The sequence below is a fragment of the Dermacentor variabilis genome, chromosome 7 (genome assembly GCF_050947875.1).
Source record: "Dermacentor variabilis isolate Ectoservices chromosome 7, ASM5094787v1, whole genome shotgun sequence".
Lineage (NCBI taxonomy): Eukaryota > Metazoa > Arthropoda > Arachnida > Ixodida > Ixodidae > Dermacentor > Dermacentor variabilis.
Window position 1 is genome coordinate 155,080,062 of NC_134574.1, and position 23,790 is coordinate 155,103,851.

The 23,790-nt window shown below is 46.1% G+C and overlaps 1 protein-coding gene across 2 annotated transcripts in view; it reads left to right on the forward strand.

The window, feature by feature from the left end:
- The window catches only part of Wdr62 (WD repeat domain 62), a 28,037-nt gene that overhangs the window by 3,590 nt on the left and 657 nt on the right, over positions 1 to 23,790 (forward strand). The window contains exons 4-24 of one of the 2 annotated variants that reach the window (XM_075699752.1): positions 48 to 168; positions 226 to 318; positions 616 to 732; positions 1,005 to 1,103; positions 1,811 to 1,996; positions 2,528 to 2,893; positions 6,519 to 6,641; positions 6,700 to 6,763; positions 6,924 to 7,038; positions 8,655 to 8,958; positions 9,527 to 9,724; positions 9,874 to 10,049; positions 10,121 to 10,216; positions 10,795 to 10,821; positions 12,525 to 12,639; positions 13,385 to 13,510; positions 17,076 to 17,307; positions 17,629 to 18,069; positions 19,324 to 19,547; positions 21,228 to 21,458; positions 22,157 to 22,384. In XM_075699752.1, the coding sequence (XP_075555867.1) occupies positions 48 to 168; positions 226 to 318; positions 616 to 732; positions 1,005 to 1,103; positions 1,811 to 1,996; positions 2,528 to 2,893; positions 6,519 to 6,641; positions 6,700 to 6,763; positions 6,924 to 7,038; positions 8,655 to 8,958; positions 9,527 to 9,724; positions 9,874 to 10,049; positions 10,121 to 10,216; positions 10,795 to 10,821; positions 12,525 to 12,639; positions 13,385 to 13,510; positions 17,076 to 17,307; positions 17,629 to 18,069; positions 19,324 to 19,547; positions 21,228 to 21,458; positions 22,157 to 22,384 (3,682 nt within the window). The remainder of the gene's footprint in view (positions 1 to 47; positions 169 to 225; positions 319 to 615; positions 733 to 1,004; positions 1,104 to 1,810; positions 1,997 to 2,527; positions 2,894 to 6,518; positions 6,642 to 6,699; positions 6,764 to 6,923; positions 7,039 to 8,654; positions 8,959 to 9,526; positions 9,725 to 9,873; positions 10,050 to 10,120; positions 10,217 to 10,794; positions 10,822 to 12,524; positions 12,640 to 13,384; positions 13,511 to 17,075; positions 17,308 to 17,628; positions 18,070 to 19,323; positions 19,548 to 21,227; positions 21,459 to 22,156; positions 22,385 to 23,790) is intronic. The other variant, XM_075699753.1, reaches the window with a different exon arrangement.

Sequence of the window (23,790 nt, forward strand, 5' to 3'; positions counted from 1 at the left end):
AGCAGCACCCATTCACATGCGTGCTGATTTTGTACACTATCTTTCAGGTGTGCGCTGGTGTTGTACAACACACGCAAGAACCGGCAGCAGCATATCTTGAATGCATCCAAGAAGACCATCACATGCTTGGCCTTCTCTTGGGATGGCAAGTACCTGGCCACTGGCGAGGTAGGTGCAGTGCACTGGCTTGGCGACTAGCTTGACCACTGACCACTGTCCTTGCAGTGCGGGCATCAGCCACACGTGCGCATCTGGGATGTCGCTGAGAAGACCCAGGCAGCTGAGTTTCCGGGCCACAAATTTGGCGTCACCTGCGTGGTATGTTGTGTTTGATTACTGCAGCATTGTCAGCGTAATTTTACTGGGTCCCTCTGACACTAAGACATGAAATTGGAACTGTAAATCTTAGTCCAGCTCAAAACAGTGTGGTTGCGCAGATGAAGGAGCCAACCATGCAAGGGGCTGACTAGCAAATGTTTTATTGACTTTAATAAGCATGCTATAATGCCAAGAAACAAGCAAGTAAAAGGGCCAGAGAATGTGTTTGTCTTCAGCTGAACTACCTCCATCTTTAGATCTTGTTTGGGTTCTGTTCAACAACTTCCTCCTGTGCAGGCGTTCTCTCCCAACCTCAAATATGTGGTCTCAGTGGGCACCCAGCATGACATGGTGGTCAACGTGTGGGACTGGCGCAGCAACACTAAGCTGGCCTCAAACAAAGTGTCAGCCAAGGTAAGGGGCCCACTGCGTGTTTCCGTGCCTTCCCATATAAACCAGAATCTTTTACTTTCGAACCTGCGTTTAGAGCAAGTGCACTATCTCAACCCCTTTCACCATCTGTCGGCACTACCGACATAGGGGCTGCAGGTTTGTGACGGGAAGGATATGTGACTCTGCGGTATCCTTCTTGCTCAGTTGCCAGTTCCTGCAGCCCCTGCAAAAGATGATTGCCACCTGTAGGCACTCCAGATTCTGGTCTATAGACACAGCTTCCTTCTCTGCAGGTCAAGGCAGTGTCCTTCTCCTCTGGTGGGCACTACTTTGTCACCGTGGGCAACCGCCACGTCAAGTTCTGGTACCTGGAATACTCTAGGGGGACTAAGGTATGCTACCCATGCATGTCTTTTATGCCAACTGGGTTTTGATTGTGTTTTAATGTGCTGTTGTTGATAACTGTGGCTGTGCCTCCTGTACTGGTATGGTGTTTATAATCATGGAGTAAAGAAAAAGCTTTGCAAGGCAACCTCCTCTTACGCTGTTCTCCCCAGTCTTTCACTCAGGGAATCATGGGAAATATGCATATTGCACGTTAAATTTTGGGAACAGCAAGTGCTATACATGGCCTAATTTGTGGTCCGTGTGAGTGCTGCTGGCTTCTGAAGTTGCCGCCTTTTTCTCCACGTTATGCCGTTTGCTTTCTCCTCGTTGCATTTGGTGCCTTTCATTCTCGGCCTCAGTACCTGGAAACATTGTTGCCATTGCAACAGCAACACTAACTCCAGAGTGTCTGCATAATTAGCCATGCATTACAACTTTTGAGCATCTCCGCGAGCGGCTCGGTAGACAAGCAGGCTATGAACCCAGCTCAGCAACACAGGATGACTAGCAAAGACTGCTTGCCATCACGTGCATGAGTGCTTTTCCCATGGTGCCTCTTCTTAATTTTTAGCACAAGGCTTCAAGATTATCACATGACGCTCCCTCCTAGTTTTTTTTCTTCCTCCCGCCATGTTTGTAATTCGCTATTGGAAAATTCCTTCACTTGTGAGAAGAAGCTCTATGCCAGCAGGTGACCCTGTATGCCTTGCAGTACAAGCCCGAGCCTGTGCCTCTGATGGGCCGGTCGGCCATTCTCGGGGACCAGCGTAACAACTACTTTTGTGGCGTGGCCTGTGGGCGGGGTGAGTGCCAAGGAAGCACCTTTGCCATCACCCGGTCGGGCCTATTGTGTGAATTCAACAGCCGCCGCCTACTTGACAAGTGGGTGGAACTCAGGGTGAGTATACTCCCTTGCTCTGCCTTGTTCCCAGCTACTAGGCACAGCTGTCTGTGTGTCACCTTGTTGGGCTGGTGATTGATTCGGGAACAAGGTTCAGAAGCATGTCTTTAGGCTACTGTGTCTGTTGCAGCAAAATGGGTAATGGGGGTTATACAGTTGAAGGGGGGAGGAGGGGGGGCTAGAGGAACTGGGAGGTTATGTTTGTTCTTTATTTATTATAAATGAACATGCCTGTAAATGGAAGTTATTTTTCTGAGTTATGTAACAACACATATATGGCGCTTTTAGGTTAGGCAGATATTTTTTCTGTCATCTGTTAACAGCTTTTTCATTTTTAATTTTTTTTTTGTCACTAATGCTTTTATTGTGCTGCTCCCACTATAGAGGCAGTTGCCTAGACGAGCTGCTGTTTGATGCAGCTTTTTGCTACTGCCCTCTTCTGCTTGTTCGAGGAAAAATAAACATGATTTCATTTGGGTGACCATAAGGAAAGAAGTGCCCTTTGCTTCGGTCTACCCCCCTGTGCAGAGCAGCTGTGCAAACTGCATCACTGTGGGGCGGGACTGCCTATTTGTGGGCTGCGCGGACGGTGTGGTGCGATGCTTCAGTCCATCGACGCTGCACTTCCTGGCAACGCTGCCACGGCCACACCCGCTAGGACTGGATTTGGCCCTTGCAACGGGAGTTGGGGGTGCCCCCCCTGTCGTCGTGGGAGGAAGCTCGGCACCACCTCGTCACCCTCACACAGTGGCACTCTGCTTCGACGAGGTGCATCGGCGGTTGACGTGTGTCTACAACGACCACAGCCTGTTTGTGTGGGACGTGGGTGACCTGAAGCGCATTGGAAAGTGCCACTCCTACCTCTTCCACAGTGCCTGCATCTGGGGCATTGAGGTCAGTGGTCTGAAAACTTTCAGGTGAACATTGCTGAATGTTGTTAGCTTTAGCTTAGACGCTGTTGATCGTCCTGGGTTTTTGTTCTGTTATGAAGGTGTTGCAGGTTGTGAGGGTTTGCAACTTGCGGCTCCCTGGGAATTCTGAATGCTCCGCAAAATAGTTGGATTGCAACCAACCTGTACTTTGTATTGTCATAGGCATGTTTCATGTCAAATGACTTTGATTGTTGTACCTGTTTAAACTTGTGCAGGTGTCATTGAAGGGCCTTTTCAGAAACACGTTTGGTATATGAACAGGGTGGAAGTGACCAGCCTAGAGCCTCACCAAGTGGTCTTCATTTTGTGGGGCACTATTCAGCGTTATGGTTGCCTGAGTGGTACAGTTCGTTGCAATGCGTAAGAAAGTTCAGGACAAGTTCATTTTCTAAGCTGCTTGTAACATAGCTGAATATGGTTGTTGTGAAATGCATTCCCTTTCTGAAAGTCAAATCACTCTGCAGCTCTTCTGTTTTGCCTCAGGGTTGGCGGGGCGTGATGATGCTTGACAATGATGGTGCATGCACAACCTGAGAATGGCATTGCGAGTAATGTGTCATGCTACAGTTGCTGGTCACTTGCCAACCTGAAGCTCTGCCAATGCTCTAGGGAAACCATACTGGAGGGCTCCAAAATTGCACCACTTCCTGAACACATGCGAAGTGCTTTTCACCTCCACGACTGTGCACTCAGCAACTCTTCTGATGCTTGAATCATTTATCAGTTAGGAGTGTAGTGTGATGTCACTTATCTGCAGCCCTGTTGGCCCTCCTGCACAACGTTCACACGAAAATATGTCACTGTTGTCGCGTGGTTGCTTGTGATACTGGTTGTGGTGTTCTTCATCCATCTGTGTCTGAGAGAGGTTCACGCTCAGACTGCTGGACTCTGCAGTTTGAGCAGTTGTCTCATTTAAAGGCGCCCTGCTAAACCTTTTTGCCAAAACGGAGAATACACTAGAGTGAGTGCAGTGCCTTTCAGTGAATATACTATTCCCCAAAAAAGTGTTTGAAGAGGATCTAATAATAACACAGATATTCTTTCTTTCTTTCTTTCTTTCTTTATTGATTTATTTAAGACAATCTTCAGATTGTCTTAAATAAATCAATAAAGAAAGAAAGAAAGATATTAGTGTGTATTTTACAATTTCCCCTCAACACCATGTTTTCTCTTGGCTGTGGCAGCACTGAAAGCAATACCTTGCCTATTCCTGCTTTCCTATTAATCCATTAGCTTTTCTTAACTTGTTCCTCAGTTTCATGTTGCCGGTCGCCATCCCCAGTACAAACCATGGCAGTGTGCCAGAAGGTGCTTCCATTGGGGAAAGTGCACACAATGCCACCAATGCGAGATAGGAGTTTGGTCATGTGATACAAAGCTTGGTTGCCTTCAACACCACCAGATGGTGTTGCTCTCTGCAAAAAACCTGGGTACTGGAAACAGCAGATCAGGAAGGAAGCGTTTTATGATAACTCAAGAGGCAGTGTCCTACTCTTTGAAGCTAGGTCAGGATGTCTTAGAACGCGCAGCTATAAAAAGAAATTTAACGAAGAAGACACATGTACAGTGTATGGTAAATCTGTAAAAACAATAGAACACCTCATACTAAAATGTGGTGGTATTCATCCCGATGTCGATGTGGTCATAATCACGCTTCCTGAGGCCCCGGGGGGTAGAGATAACAATATCATGTAAATAAATATGCGGTGGAAATTACGAAGAAGCGATTGGAAGATTGGTGGCTCAAAAGCAAAGAGGTGACATAAGGTAGAAAGTCTAGGAAGACGTATTTAAAGAAAATGGCCAATTTTAATAACTTCCAACACAGTTAAACAAAAATAAAAAGCTGAGCATGGTGGCAACTGCCATCACCCTGTTTCAATGTGGACGCTCCTACCTTCCATCCATCCATACAAAAGAAAGAAAGAGAGAGGGAGAGAGAGATAGGTAGGACATTGGGCAAAATAAGCACAAGAGCTTGGTGGTGCAACCTACCACTCCCTTTCAAAGGGGATGCTTATAGCAGCTATCCATCCATTCATCCACAAGTGTTGGAACCCACTGATTGTACCCGCAGTATTGTGGAAGTTTTGCCACAGCGTTGTCACACCTCGCCTTTCCCTTAGTGAGTTGGTGGCGGTGCGAGCGTTTGTTGCCGTGTCGCATTAACCAGGTGGTGTTTACAAGAGCGCCGGTGGTGGCTTGCTCAGTGCTGTGCTGCACACCTGACTGCACCAGTGTGTGCTTAGAAAGGCAGTGAGTACTCGAGCATCGGAGAAGAGCTTAGCAATTTGAACCGGAATGCTATAAAACATTCTTTACCTTGAATTGTCATGAAGGAAGCAGGACCTTCCGATCCCCCAAGCAATGCGGTGAGATCAGGAGCGAAAATGCCTAGCCCACATCACAGCTCACATTTAAACATTGTTACTTGCTTGTAACCATCGTATGATATTCCTTTTTTCTTCTTTCCACAGTGCACTAATGGTAACCCTTCAAGGTTGGCATCTTACAAATGTGCTGTAGAACAACAGAAGAACACTGACAGTATGAGCAACTTATGTATGACAGTATGAGCAACGTTAACAACTACTACTTTTCCATTTACTAAAAGATTGCAGGGCTGTGCATGCATGTGCAAGCTTAGCTTTCACTTAGGAGTAATGGCTGGGGTCTGTGGGCTGTCTTGCGGGTGTACGATGTCTTAGGCCAGGCTTATTAGAGATTGCCTTGAAGCTGCAGAAGAGAGGGAGTGACCTTTTCTGTGAGATTCTAGGCTCCCTGCTCATGCAAGAGAATAATATATTTGGCTTGCATGTTCGTGGCGACATTGTTGACAGACTGCGAACATTTTCTTACTGTGTCAAAAAGTGTTGCAGCCATATAATGCAACAAACATGTCACGCAAACACGGTTGTTATTTGGCAGACTTGTGCTGCAGGAACCAAACAACTCAGTAGCGGGAGTATCGACAAGCAAACTGACGGGTTGTTGAACTTAAAAATCTTGCAGCTTATATTTGACCCCTATATAAATGGCGTCTGCACACATTTCAGATACAATGGAGGCCATTGTAAATATTTCAGAAGATATTGCAGTTATAGCGGTCAGTGGCACAAGTGAGTGATCTTATTAGAAGATGCTGAAACAGTTTCAGTCTTAGAACAATAGGACACCGAAGAACTTTCCTGTAGGCAATTGCGTAATGGTAAGAAACGGTTCAGTGTCAGGTTCAGTGTTATTACAGCAAACATGACTGATGACGGCACTATAATTTTGATACCATATGATGATGGCAGTATCATTTTTATGGCATGCTTTCAATGTGGACTGATCTACACGAATGTTACAGCCTGCAGCTGGGTAGTGTAGTAAGCCTTTCATGTTGTGAGCTCATTTCTAAGCTTACTTATTTCCATTTTCTCAGAAATCACGGGACTGTCTTATCTTTGTTAATTTCTGAACACATGACCGAATTTGAGATTGCACACCCATCAAAGGGTAAGTTGCTTATATACTAGTTGCAACCCTAGAAAGTTACATTTGACATTGGTCAGTGAACCAATTTCATAAATGTCACTGCACAGAACTACCCGGCCAGTGGAGATCTGCTGCCAGCTGGCACTTTTCTTACCTGTTCGAGTGACGACACGATCCGAGTATGGAACCTGGATCGAGCGGCAGCTGGCAGTCGCAACATCTACTGTCCCGTAAGTGCCGTTGCCATCTTGGGGTCGTCCTTCCTTACCAGTGTGTGGTCTCACCCAGGAACTCCTCAGTATCCTGTACATGGATCCAAACCTGACCTTCATCTGCGACGCCGACTTCCAAGGTGAGAGCATGACAAGCTGCCCAGTATTTGGATTGGCTCCGAAGTTCTTGATGCACAGCAAATGTGTTTTTTCAACCTGCTTTTCAATTGGCCACTTATTGCATGCTCTTTTTGGGCAGCTTAAATGTGCAGCAATGTTGTAAGCAGTCGCTTTGTGCAGGTGGCAGCAGTGACAAGGTGGACACAACGTACGATGGCAAGAACGGTGTACGCTGCCTCTGTATCAGCCCGAATGGGAAACAGCTAGCCTCAGGCGACCGCACGGGCAACATTCGGTGCGTTGGGCATGTCATTCTCTATGGATGATTACATTTAGCTTTAGCAGGGATTGTTGACAGTAAAGTGCTGGATTTCTCCTACCTTTGCTTGTTCCATTGTGCATTCTGCATACTGTGCCAAAGTGCAACTTCTTGCTGGCATGCATTACAGCAAATTCTAAGGGGATTGCTGAGGAGGTGAGATGATCACAGCTTACTACAAGCAGCTACTTGTCGCATTTTCGTCACATTTTCTTGGGCTTCGTCCCATTGTTGGTCTATCATCCTCAGAAACAGCATCAATTAATCAATTAATTTGTTACTGCACATTAAATGCTTTAACAGCATCCTATTTGATGCATATTCTTGAATTTGTGTGTCTCTTAGCTTAGTTGCACATTTATATGGCATAAACTGGCACACTCATTGCGTGCACATCACTCATGGGAAAAGGATAATTCAGCTTACAAATTAGTCACCATTGCCGCTTAACACAGAATTGTCTTCTAATCCGTAAACATGCCACAACCTAGATAAAATCATGTTCTGTTGTTAACTTGCTAGGTAGGCTGTTGCCAATGCACAAACATGGTTTCATATCTTGTTGTGTAATGTGCAGCCAATTCTTGGGCCCATTTTCTTGAAGAGAGGTGCATATTATAATTGGGTAAATACGATGGTGATGATGTGTAGTGTTTAATACGCAAGGGCTAGGTGTGCCCATCATGCGCCAAGCATTGATCGTATGTTTTCAGTGTAGCACAGAATTGCAAAGGGTAGGTGTAACACGTCTATAGAAGGGCCTAAATACACTTGCTGTAAAGTGCATAAAATATATATGTATTTAAATTACATCAATGACTACTGAGGTGTGCTATGATCGTAAAAGATATATGTTACAAGAACATGATATAACAAATATGGGTCATTCACAGTAGCACTACTGCCTCACCAGGGCCCTTAAAGGCCAACAGCAAAGAAATTTCACTTGTTTAAATTGGTTATGAATGAGGGGTACATAGTTACTACTGAAGCAATCTTGGCAAAGTTGCAGGGCTGGTGATTGTATAATTTTCACATTAGCAGCCTTAAATGGCACCTGAGCAGACGACGCATGCACCTGGTGGTTGCCAGGTGTGATGCAAGTCCCACAACATTGCTTCTGCGATGTTATGGGACTTGCGGGAAGGTGCGGGCAACAGCTGATCTCGGAGTTCTTGCCGAGGAATTATGTGTTCTTAGCCTTGCGTCACTTCTGGTGAGCAGTAATGATGGGCATTTTTTTTGTTCCAGTTACGGTGTAAAAATTGGTTATTTTTGCAAGCCTTATGCGACTCACCCACTCATATTTCAAACGTAAAATGTTGCATGGAGGCTGCTCTGTATCGCCTGTATTTAAAAATAAGCTATTTACAAAGCCTAAAATTTTGTTGCTGTTGACCTTTAAGTGCAAGGGCCTGAAGGCATGTGCTGTGCAAAATGCTACTATTGCAGCTGCAGCTTCTGGTGAGAAGATGGGTAACGAAACACAACATCTGATACTACCACCCGGGGGAGAATGAAGGAATGGAAGGGGCCTTTCATGCGTTCTTAGCTTGCGACTGACTGTAGTCTCTTGTTCCATCTGTGCACAGTATACACCAGCTGCAAAGGACAGGTGCCCAAGAGGTCTGCAAGATCGAGGCTCACGACTCTGAAGTGCTGTGCCTCGAGTACTCGGGGCCTCCAGACGAGGGTGGCAGGCTGCTGGCCTCGGGCAGTCGTGATCGCTTCGTGCACCTCTTCGATGTGGACCAGGATTACGCCTTCCAGCAGACGCTGGATGACCATTCATCCTCCATCACAGCCGTGCGATTTGTGCGGGGAACCCCGCCAGGCACACTGCAGATGATTTCCTGTGGCGCTGACAAGTCAATAGTTTTTCGGAAGGCGCAACAGGTGGGTAGGCCATGTGGATATCTTCCGTTTTGGACAGCCAACTCTTGCAGCTGTGTGGTCCTTCTTTCTCTGTAAAGGTGTACGAATATTCGAAACTTTCATATAACACAGTATACATAGAAAACGAGAAGTTATGTAGTGTACCGCGCTACGTTGCTCAGGGAGGCAGACTTTTCCTGCTAAACGGCTATCATTTGCAATCACCAGCTAGTTCTGAGGATGTGAATAAACTTCTTGTTAATAGCAGCTAGTGCTCTGTTTGTGCTTTTAATAAACAGTTCTTTATAATGTGCACTGTAAATGTAGAAATTTGCTAACGTTGCGAATATGCTACGATGTTACCATCGTTTTGTACTGATGCTGAAAATGGGTGTGAATTACTTAGAACTGTTTGGAAAGTATTTGACATTTGCTCTGTTTCTGGCACCATATGATTCACATTTGGTTCGGTCTCCAAAATGACTATACACACACCCCTAGGTCTTTGTGATCTGTTTTAGGTGACTGTTACCACACAGTGTTGTAGCGCGTCTGAAAAGCGCTCTCTTTGCCTGCTTCACTGTTGCAGACACAGGGTCCACCAGTGTTTTCACGGAAGCACCACGTGGTGGGAAAAAGCACGCTTTATGACATGGAGGTTGATAGCTCACAGGAGCAGGTGCTGGCTGCATGCCAGGACCGACAGGTGCGTGTCTATGCACTGGCCTCGGGGAAGAACACACGCTGCTTCCGCGGAAGTCCTGCCGAGGAGGGCACACTCATCAAGGTACGTTGCTGCTGACAGGCGATTGGTGTTTGAAGCTAAGGAAAACGCGCAGAAGGCTTGGTTGGTGAGCCATTTTGATGCACAGTGATTGGCACCAGCAACCATCCAGCAGGCCACGTTAACAATTCATCTGATGGGCCTCGTGGCAGGTGGCTCTGGACCCGACAGGCACGTACCTGGCCACCAGCTGCACGGACAAGACGTTGGCACTGTACGAGTACAGCACGGGCGAGTGCCTGGCTTCGATGCTGGGCCATTCGGAGCTGGTTACTGGGCTGCGGTTTAGCCACGATGGTCGCCACCTCATCTCAGTCTCTGGTGACAGGTGCGTAGAAAGTCTTGCTTCTCCGGCTTAAGACGACGAGCTCTAACGGGCCATTGTGGCTTCCTTTGCAGTTGCATCTTTGTGTGGCGGCTGCCCCCAGAGGTGAGCCAGGTGATCTGCAGCAGCCAGGCTGGTGTACCCTTGCCCACCACGTGGCAGGATGCAAGGTGCGTGCCTAACAAAAATGGACACTTATTTGTTGTTTGCCCCCAGACATCTACTGGTAGTTTAGTGGGTCGTGGGTTACAACACAGCATGCACCCACTGATGGTACCTGCTGTGCTGTACAGGCATAACAGATGGGAAGCATGTATCGAGCATGACAGGTACACGCTTGACAGGTTCGAAGCACCTGTCACGCCTGTAATTTTTAATTGTGGGAGGCAGTTACTTGGGACAGCCTGTGTTTAATATCCAGCTTTTCATCACAATCAAATGTGCACGACACGATATATAAAGTTGGAGCAAAAAGTGATAAATTTTATCCTGACAGCCATCAGGTATGAGAAGTTACGTAGTAAAGCATGCTACGTTGCTCAGGGAGCCAGACTTTTTTTTTTCTAAATGCTGCGATTCTCACTTTCATAAATGTCATGGGTATGCAAACAAACTATTTATTTGTGCCCAATGTTCCGTTCATGCTTTTAATGAACAACGCTTGATAATGTGCAGTGTAATGGCAAGAACTTCTGAGCTTCTGTAATGGCAATACATCTGAGTATTGTACATGCTCTTTCTTGTGCAGTGCTGCCCTGGAGGCCGAGCGAGACCCGTGAGTGCAGACGGCTACAGTAATGCATAATTTGTGGGCATTGCTGCTCAGACGCTAGCTTTCCATCATTGCCTGCTCTGTTGTCAGCTTCCGGGAGACAAGTACCGCGTGCGATGTCGTAAGCCATTGGTGGCATGTCTGGGGTCAATTACGCATTCTTGTGAAGCTGAGACCGCCTCGTTGTAAGCCACAGTGCGCACAGTTGCGCCCATTGTGTGCTTGTCATGGTAACTCGTTTTATGCTTCTCATAGGATTTCTGCACCCATCTTCTGATCTCATGCTGCTGGCAGTTTCACTAGTTGTGTCAGTTTCACAAGTTGTAATTAATTCACGTCAGTATTACACATCCCTGTTGTGCATGATGAGTGACTGTTAATGCAGCATTGTGAAGAACATAATGCAGTCAGACTGTCACCTCTTCAGTGCTTAGGTGTGGCATTTAGTGATGCATGGGAAATTCAGCAAGCTCCAGTGGCAGTCTTGTAATGTCAAAATTTGATAGAACAAGATCATACCTGCAGCAAAGTATTTTGTGAAACAGCAAATTTCAGTTGGTGGTTTATATGCCTCAGCAGTGTAACTTGCTGTGCAGGTTTTGACAACAAACCTGGCAGACAGCATCTTGTGGCATAATTTAAGTCGCTGAGCAATGAATGCCAAGGTGATGTGATCCAGTCAATAATACTGTATAAACCTGTGTAGGGGCAGCACCCATTAAGGGCCACACCCTCAGCTTGGCAACCCAAAATTTGAAAAAAAAAAGAAAGAAAAATTCAACCGAGAAGCAATTGTGTTTGGTGCACTGATGTTGCATGCACACATCGGCGAATTCTTGCACATTAGCGCATCCTCAGGCATCAGCAAATTTGCATGCATCGCTACCAGATGGTGAGAGCTGCGCTTTGACCTCTGACATTTGGGGCATGGCCACAACCGGCTTCTCCATGTTTCTCCCTCTAAGTGCACAAGTCGCCCGTGCCATGTTCTTTTTTTTTGTGCGATCAGTTTTCGCAGCCAGCTCAACCAGGTTCTTTGGCTTATCTGTCAACTGCCAGGAGTCTGCAATGGAGAGGAAGCATTTGATTATGTGTGGCGCTGGCATACATGGCAATAGCTTAATCCATGAATGTGCTGGCGAAGCGAGCATAAGCAGCAGTGGCAGTGATAGCGAAGATGAATAGCCAAGTGCATGGCGTGCATGAATTAGTGAATAAATTTGTTATGCAAAGCGTTTGTATTTGTTGGGCAGTTGTGTAGGGTTACGGCGGATGTTCTATACTCGTGGTCAGAAAATTAGCACCAAATGACCTGTTCCTGTGTAGGAGCTGCATCTCAATAAAATCGCAAAAAGAAAAGTGGCCCTTGCAGGGGTTTATATGGCATGCACTTGCCAACCCTAGAGTGCTGAACGCAAAGAATGCAGACAGAGGCACTTTGCTTCATTGTTCATACCATTTCTACCCTTGTCTCTTCTCCTTGTGACTGCGGCCCTTCACTATCACTAAATCGAGGGGCCTTGAAGCTTCAGGTATTGCCATGAAGGTACTGAAAATGATGTAGGCGTTGTGGATTTATTTCCTCTTCGTTGGTCAGCTGTGCACTGTTTCTGTGCTGGGTAGCTGTCATTTATGAGCCCATTTGCCATTTTTTCGTTGTTTCCTGATAGTATCCTTTTGAAGCAGCCAAGGCCCTCTGCACGCAGGCGGGCGTCCTCTGTGGCTGTGGCGCGGCCCTTGGTGTCTGGCAGCCCACAGGAGGAGTCGCCTCCCGAGTACCGCTTCACGCTGGGTCCCCTGCCATCGTGGGCCAAGAAGCAGGTGCTGGACAATTTGCTTAGTGTTTTCTCCTTCCACTCTTGCAGAAACATACTGTATCAGCACAAATATAGCATGACTGTGAATGCCGTAGAACCATGGTATAGTAAACTGGTCAGAGCCAAGCAGAATGTTCGCTCAAAAAGTTTCACATTAGAGTCCTCTGTCATATACACATCTGTGGACTGGTTTCAAAGCCTGCAAACAATGATGCCGAATGTATTATTGAATGATGCAGTCCAAGAAATGCTATGGTGTTGTGAAGCGAAAATAAGGCACAAGCAAGTTCAAAGGGTGAAATGCTGTTCTTAATTTGTTAGGATAAAACACAGGCCACTGTATGTTGCTGATGTTTCCATATGCTTTGCACAGGTTTCGTAGTGGTCCTTGAAACTCTTGAATGTCAAACTGCCATTTCGAAGGGCCCCAAGTTTTAAAGAGAGCTTAAAAATCACTGAATTTTTGGGGGGCTAAGCTTAGTGAATTTTATTTTTCTATTTAACCACAAGGTTTGAGCAAACTAGTCAAGCCAATCGAGTCTAATTAGCATCTCCATTTTGTTTGTCGTCGTTAGTGATGGTTTATGCAAAAAAGGCAATAAAAAAGCGTTGTTTTCGAGCTATCAGGTGTCATGGTTCTTAAATTCTTAAAAATAGTATGCTTTGTCAGGGCCTTGAAAGTCTTTGGAAACCTTTGAACATTTTCTGCGAAAGCTGCTATATACCCTGTTTATATCGGATGCACACAGATGTTGGAGCAGCAGCAGCCTGTGAATAGCAAGCCTCCTGCTGCCGCGCCACCTGTTCCACAGCCCCGAGGTCGCTGGGCCCAGCGCTTTGACGCAGCACGTTCGCTATTTGAGAATGGCAAAGAGGTATGGGCCAGCTGCTATTAGCCTCCTATCTACTTCAAAGCTTGAACACTCATTTATAGGACTTTTCAGCACTTAAGCATTGACGACCTGTTGAGGAAGCGCCGAAAGGTAGGCTAGGTTAGTTGGTGCAGGCTCACAATTCAGGGTATCTCGATGCACCAAGGACCAAAGCAAGAACAAGTAAACAAGCAGTGCATGTATTAGTTTGCCTTCTCTCCTCTAAGGAATTTGACATCAGAAGCAAGTTTTTGTTAACCCACGACATGACTAGACAATGTCTACTCTTCCAGTGATTCTTGAAATGATCTTTTTCTATAAACTGCTTCATTCTTTATCCGTGCATATATGCTGTTGCCTTGAATAAACTTTAGGGGAGAGGGGCGCATGTCCACTCTGGTTTATTTGTTTCTTCCTCTGGTCCTTGCTGCGTCATGCATTAGTGAATGAAACTGAATGGAAGTCGGCTTTGCATATAATCGCATATTAAGTCGGTGCTTGCCCTTCTGTGGTGAAATCGGAGAAGTTCAGACCGGTCATCCAACGTCACCATCTGCCTGAAGGGCATCTCTGCCGCTGCTTGTCTTCGTGAGATGGAACGTTTTCATCCCCGCCGATGGTAGTGCTTGACTAGATGACGAAACTCTCTTCTGAGCGTTGATTGACAGTCAAGCGCTTTAGTTTGTAAGCCTGAGCTTGGAGGACAAAAGGAAACAAGTAGTGAGTTGGGAAGGTAGAGCTTGAGGCATCCCAATCATGCTAAATTAGCTTTTTCATAAGAATGCTTAAAGCTTTTCACACATCATTTTCTACCAAGAAAGAATGAAGCTTCCCTAAAATATTTCATGCTAACTCCTTCAGGAGAAATTTTCTCAAATAGAAATCCCTTGAAGGTTGTGCATTTTTTGTCAGTAATTTTTTGTAGCTTCGTATCTGCTCAGTAGTTTGTCAAGTTACACAGGGCATCACAAAAGCTTTCCCTGTAACCTCCCTTACTGTAGTGTGAACTTAGTTCTGCTGTGCATGGGTAACTCATTTAAGGTATGCTGCAGTTTTTCACCGGAGCTTGGAGAAATGTCAACAGTGCCACAGTCGAACAAGGAACGTCGCTGCAGTGACGTTCCTTTTTTTACCACTGTTAACCACTTCAAGCCTCCTTCTTTTTGTAATTTTTTGTCTAGTTTGCCCTGCCACATTGTTGCTTAGGTAGACACGCGTCTTTGTCGCCGTGACTGGATACCGCCACTTCTAAAACTGTATAAAACCAGTGTGTCAGTAAAAGATGGTCGCTTCAATGTGTACTTTCTAAAATTTTGCGCTATCTGTCTCTCTCAAAAATTGTGCCCCCATTTCTCTTTAAGAAATAAATAAGAAATTGTCCATTCATTCATTCATTCACTACTGGCACTTTTTAGACAACTGAGAAAAAAAAATTGAGCTGCATTTGTCCCTGACAAAGCCTGAAGGCTGCATCTGGACAAGTGTCTTTGGCGCAGATGGATTAACATGAATAGATGCGACGTGCAGAAGGAAGCAGACATAAGCCTCAAGTGTGACATTATATAATTCAACATGAAAAGACAACCACGATTGACTGAGGCAGAGATATAACAAGGCGTGACTGTGTCTGCACTTGTTCTAATTTTAGTTTAATGACCAAGACAGCATGTCTTGTGCATTTCTTTGTGCTCCTTTAGCATTTTCCTTTCCCTGTTTCTAGAGATTGAAATAGTGTGCTTCTGCTCTTTCCACTTTTCTTTATGCTGCAGTGCTTTGCAGTAGCATGGGTGCTTCGTGGATGCTTGGGTGCTGCTCCAGCTCTCCTGACAGACGTCTTAGCATGTTTGTCCCTTTCTTCTCTCATCTTTCTCTCCTTTTCTGCTCGGTGCTGCGCACAGCTCCATGATGTTAAAGAGGCATGCTGGTGCCTGCTGACTTGTGTTGTCAGCAAGGCCCAGTGGTGATGGGCACTTCCTTGTCGTTTTTGGAGGCAAGCTCTTTGTTTTTGTTGCAGTAGTAGCCAGTCTCTTAATCAAAGGAACGCCAGCAAAAAGTGTGCAAATTCTCTTCTCATGTGCGTGAGCATGTTAAGCAAGTCATGTAGTAGTATGCCGTCGTGCAATGTGGGCGATATTCTTGGGCAGTTACTTTTCAGGGTGCAATCACTTTCTCGAGATTTCATGTGACTCGTCACTGGATGCATTGAAGTATACGGCTCACAGCGTTCCGGCCTTGTGCTAAAATAGTCGGTTCGGCATAGCTCCAGAAGTACTGTTGACTTGTATGGGAACATGCCTGGTGCCGAACCGAGTGAAATCTCGTGAAAGGAATCGTATCCCCAAAAATGATTGCCCAGGAATACTGCCCCCTTACAGATTGTTGCACGCTCACCTGTTCCTCTTAACATCCTGGAGCTTCTTACACCTGTGAGCAAAATTACACGGATTGTGGATACCATGAAAAACTACAGCATAGCAGCTTACGTGGTGCACAGACTTTTTAAGGGGCCCCTCACCAGGCCCTATTGCAAATTTTGGTTATACACTGGAAGCTGTAAAACGCTGTCTAAGGAGTAACGAGACAGTTCCGTCTTCTCCAATACTGAACCAATCTGAAAAATTATTTAATAAAACGCTGTTTAAGGAGCGTTTTACCAAAATACTGTTTCAGATTGGTTCTTTATTGGAGAAGACTGAAGTGTCCCGTTACCATGCCGCCAGGAGGCAAGCATCACTGCCAATGGGGACATTCTCTCCCTCTGCCTCTAGTAGCTCTCCCATGTGGTATTCCTTCTCTGACTTGTCCCATACCTGAGCTAAGGGAGGTACCGTGGCGTCGAGCATTACTTCCTTCTTTTCCTTCTCCTCTTTTTTTTTTTTTTTTTTTTTGCTGCACGGTGCACTTACAGTGGTGGCATTGTGCTTCCCGTATTGGATTATTTGTCATGGTTAGTGGCGTAGATTGCACTGCGAAGAGGCACTGGTGCATGTAACTTTGACTCCCTAGCTTAGTGGAGCTCCCTTGAAAGGGAAGGTGCACAGCGTCTGCTTTGAAATGTGGTCTGTTCTCTCGACGTTACGCGTCGCAATACTTTCCAAGCGTGATCGTCGGCACGTGGTGCATACGCTACTCTTGTTGGTTTAAATAGTGAAACCTGGTGAGGGGGCCCTTTAAGAGTAACAACTGCATGTTCTCACAGGCCCAGATCAGGCTGTATGCAGACTACAAGGGAACTCTGTGGAACCAGCGGTCTGCATACTTTTGCTTGCAAGTGTACTGCAGTATCGCATTGTCATTATTAGTATCACAGTTTCATAATATTTATTGAGGCCATGAATTTTGTGTGGGTGCACCACTGAGACATCCCCATAAATTTTACTCTGACCTCTGTTTTAAGAGCGTAAAGGATTGCCAATCCTGGTGGACAGGCTTTCAGGCACTCTTTAATTGCCAGTGTCTGCTTTTTGCCTGTAGTATCTTTTGAAAACTTGTTGGTTGGAATTCATTCATTCATTCATTCATTCATTCATTCATTCATTCATTCATTCATTCTATGCTTTGAGAGCAGCTTCCGTGTGGAGGTGCCCGGGAAGGTGACTCCAGTAGCGCAGCGAGTGGCAGTGTGCGCATGGAAGACGGCGATGCCGAAGACGAGCACTCAGACACGGAGGGCAGTGGTGGCGTCCTCTACCCTGTGCCCCAGGACGGAAACAGCACTGAGCCTGTGGGCAGCTTCCGGGTTACGGAGGCTGACCTGCCCCGCCGGCGCCCACACCGACGTGTCTACAACAGTACCCCAGGTGCGAAGCGCAGTCTCAGCCAGCAGCCTATTGTGCTTTGCGTCTGCGCGCTGCAACAAATTTTCACCAAATGAAGCATCGCACGTCATGAAACGTATGGTATAACGTCATGAAACATATGGTATAAATTTGCAATTGGTAATGTCTGCTTTATAATAAAAGCAATTAATTTTTGATGCCGAAGGGCAAAGCTGAAAGAAAAGTCTAATGACACATTGGAAATGGGCTGTCAGCTTTCAAATGAGCTCTCAGCATTTTGACCGTACTGCTTACTAGTCCTCACGGAAATTCTGGTCTGATACCGCAATCGACTTTGTGCAGATCTGCAGAGTGAGGCCAACAGCGAGGACGAAGACTCGAGCAGTACAGCCGAGTTACGACCTTTGTCAATGTGCGTCAGCACCGAAAACCTGGACAAGCTGGGCCAGCGGGAGCACTTCATGCGTACCACCTACGAGAGCCTCGAGCAGCCGGTGACACCCCCTTCCCTGGCCTCCGCTGGGCCCAGCCCTGGCACCCGCTCGAGCCTGTCCGCTCGCCACCACCGCCCAGAGAGCTCCACGTTGGGCTCGGGCAACAGCCGTAGACGCGAGGAACTGGCGCAGGCCCTCAACCAGGCACGGCAGAAGCTGAACGCTCTGGGCTGGTGCAGCAGCAAGAGCAGCGGTGACCTGCTGGCGGTCAACCCCGAAGAGAACCTGATTCGCCGAACTGCCTCCATGACCGACATATCCACCAGACGTCGGCTTACCTACTCGTCAGGTGTGCACTGTCATGTTGCCGATACCTGTAGGGTTTTTCTTTCACACGTAATTAGAGGAGCCTCCCGAATTTTATGCCAAGGCAAATTTGAGCTCATTCTACGATTTTACTAACGTTGTGTCGAGTCTTATGAAAGATCTTATTCTCGAAATAGCTTCAGCCATCGGTATACGGTCATGTTCTTGGAAGTCTTTTGATAGTGAAAAGGCACCAGAGGTGAACCTGCTTCGAGCAAGTTTATTCAGGCAAATTTGGCACCAGCAAAATTGCTGGAAAAGATCGCTGTGATCTAAGAACTGTGTCTTGCTCGTCATTCTCTGTTGATCCAGGTTGGCTGCAGCTTGTGTGTTGTGCGTAAGGGTAAATTGTTAATATAGTGCATATGTATACCACAAAAGGTGTGCATTCGGGACAAATCAGGGGGAAAGAAATGAAAAACAAAATTGGCTATTGCTTCCCTCTCCTCCTCTGGTTGCAGATTTGTGTGGAATTTTTAATAATTTGAATGTTCGCATGTTAGCAGGTATGTGCTTTGAATTTCCATCACATAAGTTAACCTGGTCCTGCATTCAGAGAGAGCAAGGACTGAAAATGCAAGCACACGCATGTACAAGCATTACACGGTGACAAAACTGAACGGGATTGATGTTTTCTCTCTAGAACAAAGCTGAAAACTAACATTTCCAGGGCCAATAATCTACCTTACACTGTTACTCCTTTTATCTTTCAAATGTCTGCCACTGATATAGCACCACACATCACAGAAGTTTAACAGGAAGCAGAAGATAATGCTCACCACAGTAATTTCTCCTTGACTTTATTGTGGCATTCATGAGGATGCAAAGAATGTGGTGCCTCTGCCAAAGTTGTGTAGAATATACAAATATGTAAAAAATGTCAAGAAGTCAAAATCATCCAGGGCTGTCCACTACTGTGTATGTTATTGTCCCAGACTCGCTTTGACAAGGGGAGAGTGAGCCTTTTTCTCAAGAGGCAGCACCGATACTGTTATTGTGTGAATGGGCGCCTTTCTCTTTCTTCATTTACAATATAGCCAAGGGGGTGGGATCGTCTTGGACTATCAAGATGGTTAATTGTTCAAGCTGTGCATATGAAGACAAAATTTCTCTGTCTCCGTCTGCTCGCGCTATTTGCAATGTCGCAAATAAAGGTGTTAGATGCATAGGGAGAGTTGGTGAAGACACCCAACAAAAAGAAGGGGTAGTAATCTGATTCAGTTGTGGTAATGTCCAGGTGACTCGGTCGGCCTCTGGTCCCAGCAGCAGCAGCAGCAACAGCAGCCTCAGCAACAGCAGCCGCAGCAGCCACAGCAGCAGCTGTCCCCCTTGCAAGGCATGCTGCGCAGTGCCAGCCTCGGGGCCCTGCACATGGCCGGTAGGCGGGTGCCGCCGGTGCAGGTGTCGGACGACTCTTCTTCCTCTTCGGACAACGAGTCGACAGTCAAGGGTCCCACCCAGGTACGTTGTGGCACCGTCTCATACTGGTGTCGCTGGATGTGCAGTCTGTAGCAACAACATTTTGCCCGCAGAGTAATGAAAGCCAATTGGACGTGTAACATTCACACAGAGGGAATTACTGTCGGTGTCGAATAAAACGCGAACGGCGGAGCGTGTGGTTCAAGCACAACTGAAAAGTGTAGTGCGCGCCTTCCAGTCATCACCATTGACAGATGCGCACACCCGGTCTGACCGCATTGTGCGATGATGCTCCCCCTATACTGTGATACTTTTGTCTATGTTCTGCTTCTCTTTTATTTGAGGGCGAGAAAACAAAAATAAAAGCAAACAGAAGCTAGAACATTACAGTATAGGACGAGTATTACCGTACAGTGCAGCCTAATTGTATGCGTCAAATGGAGTGCAAAAAGCTGTGCGCATGCTACACTCTGCGCGGTCATCTTTTCTCGCTTTCAAATAAAAGAGAACCATAACAGAAATGAAAATATTGCAGTGTAGGAGGCGTATCATTGCGCAGTGTGGCCAAACTGGATGTGCATGTCTGTCAATAGTGATGACTGGACGGCGCGCCCTACACCTTCAGTTATGTTTCGGCCGCGTGCTCCGCTGTTTACGTTTCACTTGATGCTTATAGCACATGCAGCATTGCTTTGAATTGTGACTACAATCGAACGTCAATATAATGGACACGGATATAAGAAACTGTTGGATATATCAGAGTAAATCTAAACTGTTGATCAGCAATGTCGATAATGGCATGTGCCAAATATACAGTTATAAGTGACTATAGGATGTAATGAAAGTTTTATCGTGTCAGGCGCAATTTTTCTGTAAACGAGGTTTGATTGTAGGGCATGGTGGTAGTACAGTATAACATATATAGATAAGTGTTGTGCGAGTGTTTTGTATTTATTAAGGGCTGTCCAGCTTCATAACAGTGCAACGAATGGCCTCTTCAATCTCTCATTCGTGACTGCCCGGGTTTGCGGGGACGTTGTGTGTGCCAACAGTGATTCACTTATGCAAGCACCTCAGGTTGTCTTGGGAAGTCGAAGAAAACAAATCAGATGCCAAAGGTTTTGCATGTCTATCAGGTTAACTAATCATGGTGCTCTTTGGCCATAGTTGGCCCTTGCATCATAAAATGCTACATATTGTCGTCATTATCGAATTTTATGTTGCCCCTGAAATCAGGGTATTCTGCTGTTGCTACAATGTGGTACAATACTGAATTCAGTTGCAGCTGCAGCCGCATACTGTAATGTGGCATCTGCATTCAAATAAGGGTAGAATATACAAAAAATTCTCGTGCACCATGTTGCCGAGAGAATCCAGCAGTAGGAAGCTAAAGGGTTCTTTTAGTAGAGACCAGTGGCTATGACTGGATAGATAGGAGCAGGATGAAGAGCCAAGTCTTTCCACATTACCTTCAGGAGGCGCAACTTCCACAAGCGGATACAATGCATGCTTTTTTTACTTCTCGAAAGGAAATGGCTCGCTCACAGCTGCAAATGTTCATTCTAACAGCACTTTACAAAGCAGTCAAAGGCTTACTGCGCATTATATAGTATCACCAGCTGTCGCATCACTGCTTTTCATTAAGAGCTAAACCATAATTTTTGCACAATGCTTGAGAAAGTTGCCATCACTGGTGCACGTGGTGTGTGCATGTGTGTGCAGGTGGTGACTCCAAGTAGTGGACGCGAGTGGGGCGGACGTGGCCACGAGGGCCCACGCGCCCTGGTGGAGCCCATGCTCCATGGGGGCCGTGGAGGGGGAGCAGCCACGCCGGGCACACCGCGGCCCCTGCCCCCGAATCCGGCCGTGGCACCTCTCACTCGGGAGCTTTGCGAGCGTGTCGCCCAGGAGCTGGCACGCATCACTTCTTACGCCATTCACGTCTTTCAGAGGGTGCGTAGACTGTTTTGGCAATTGAGGATACCCATGGCGTAACAGATGCCCCAGATGCCGACTACAGAGTGGACAACTGGAACTATGTGCTTGTGTTCGATGCAACTTGGCACTGTTAAAGGAGTAGTACTGATACCTATTATCGAGGAGTTGCATGAATGCTATGGCACATCTCTCGGGTGGAAAAGGGTGACACTCGGCAGGTGTCAAAACTGGGAAAGGCAGAGGGAAAATTTTAACTTGATTTAAATTCCAATCTCCAAATGCTAGACTTGACAATAGTGACACTATCGCAGTGTCATGAGCAAAATTTTCTAATGTGTAGCTGTATGACTGGCTACAATGCGGGCAGAAAAATTAATAAACGAGTAATGCCAGTAAATTTTTCTGGCTGAACTGGCGTGTGGCAGGGGCAGCGATAGCGGTAACTGAGCAAACTCTTCAAACAAGCCGTTGAAATTTTTTGTTTCCTCAGTGCATCCAATGAACAGCTGGAGCTACAAATACCTGTGCCAAGGATGCCATGGCTGCATATTTAACATTCAATTGCAGTGCCACGAACATGTTCAGCAGAATTCTCTACCAACGAGTTGAGAAATGATTCCGGCTCACTCGCAGCACCATGCACAATACTATCAGGTTCAGTATGAGTTGCAACCATCACATGTAGAATGATACAGTGTCTTCCCTCCATGCAGGTGACCATGGATGTGGACTTGTCCCCAGCCGACAGGTCAGCCATGACCAACACCCTGGCGCACGGTGTGCTGCAAGCCCAGCAGAACCTGCGTCCAGCAGCACCTACGCCACTTCTGGCACCACCAGGAGCGGCCCCCCTATGGTCAGCACCGCCAGCTGAGCCACCTGTCTTCCAGCAGTTTCCAGCTGCACGGCGTTTCACCACTGCCGAACCTGCACCTCCCGCCGTATGTGCAATTGTGATCTTCCACAGCGGTGCTTTCACTCGCTGTGATAGAATGAGAGGTGGCCAAGCTTTGCCAATGCTTCGAACCCTCCACGTTACATATATCTTGAGTTTCTGCCGCTTGGTGCCAAGTAGCAGCAGGGGTGATTGGTTGATACAGTAAACTTCCGTTAGATTGAATGCAGTTAATTTGATTATTCGGTTCATTCGATACTGACTGAAGGTCCCGGCCATAGCTTATGCATTTCTATGGGCCTTAACTGTCATTATTTTGATTCTAAAATTGACCTTTGCTGGATAACTAGAATGTGACCAATCAGCACACACACACGTGAGACCTATGGTGACCCTAATAGCGACTCCTTTCTTGGCAGCATGTCTCGGTAGAGCTTAGGAGACAGTGAATGCATTGTACACATAAAAAAAAAGATCTGCCAAAAACACCTATTTTTGGTCTGCTTAGGAAGATCTTTAAGCAGTAACGGCAGCTCACGATGTCTGATCATAGTATTTACCCGATTATAATACGTGCTTTCTTGGGGAAATTCTCAGAAAATTGGGCCGAAAATAGCCTATGCAGTGCAGTTGAATGCGAAACCAAATCTACATTTGCAGCATTTGTACGCTTTCCCACAAAGCTGACTTTACGAAGTCAGCCGTCATTGGACTCCTACTTACTTTTTACTAAAAATATCGGGTTCATGTTAGATTCTTACTTATAGGAGCTTTAATGTCATTTCTACGTTAGTTTGTTTTACTTTTGACACATAGAAAGCGGGCGTGTATTTGTTGTGGGGGCCATGTTAGAATCTGGCAAATACTGCCAAATGAATCAGCGGTGTGTTTTGGCGTTTTTTTCTGCATTTTGATTAATTCAACCCACCTTAGAATTCAGTCAATTTCACTGGTTCTGTCTGGGTCGAACTAACAGAAGTCTACTGTATTTTGGTGCTCTGCCCTGTATGAAAGTACCTAGTTGCGGGTAATAAAGCTGGATATTTATGTCTTCGGAGTTTGAAAAATAGCTACACGTTGCACCAGTGTACATTAGAGTAGCTTTAAATTACAGGAAATGTGTAACCTGGTGAAAGGTCGTTTAATTGAGTATGCCTTTTCACAGCAATAAATGCACAAGAAATACTCCTGTGGCAGCCATCGCGCTTGCACTGCACATCATGCGGCTTCTCTCCCTCCTATTTAAAACAGCTTGGGCAGCTGATAATTACACTGTGCATTTGAACAAAGACGACAAGCGCAGAATAAATCCCACGGCATATGGTATTGAACCTTTTTATAGTAAAATGCAAACATGTGTAAAGAGCAACAAAATGTGATAAAATTTCCATGCATAGTGGCAGTCAAAGATAACAATGTCCACAAAGTGGATAAGATATCAGGTATTAAGAC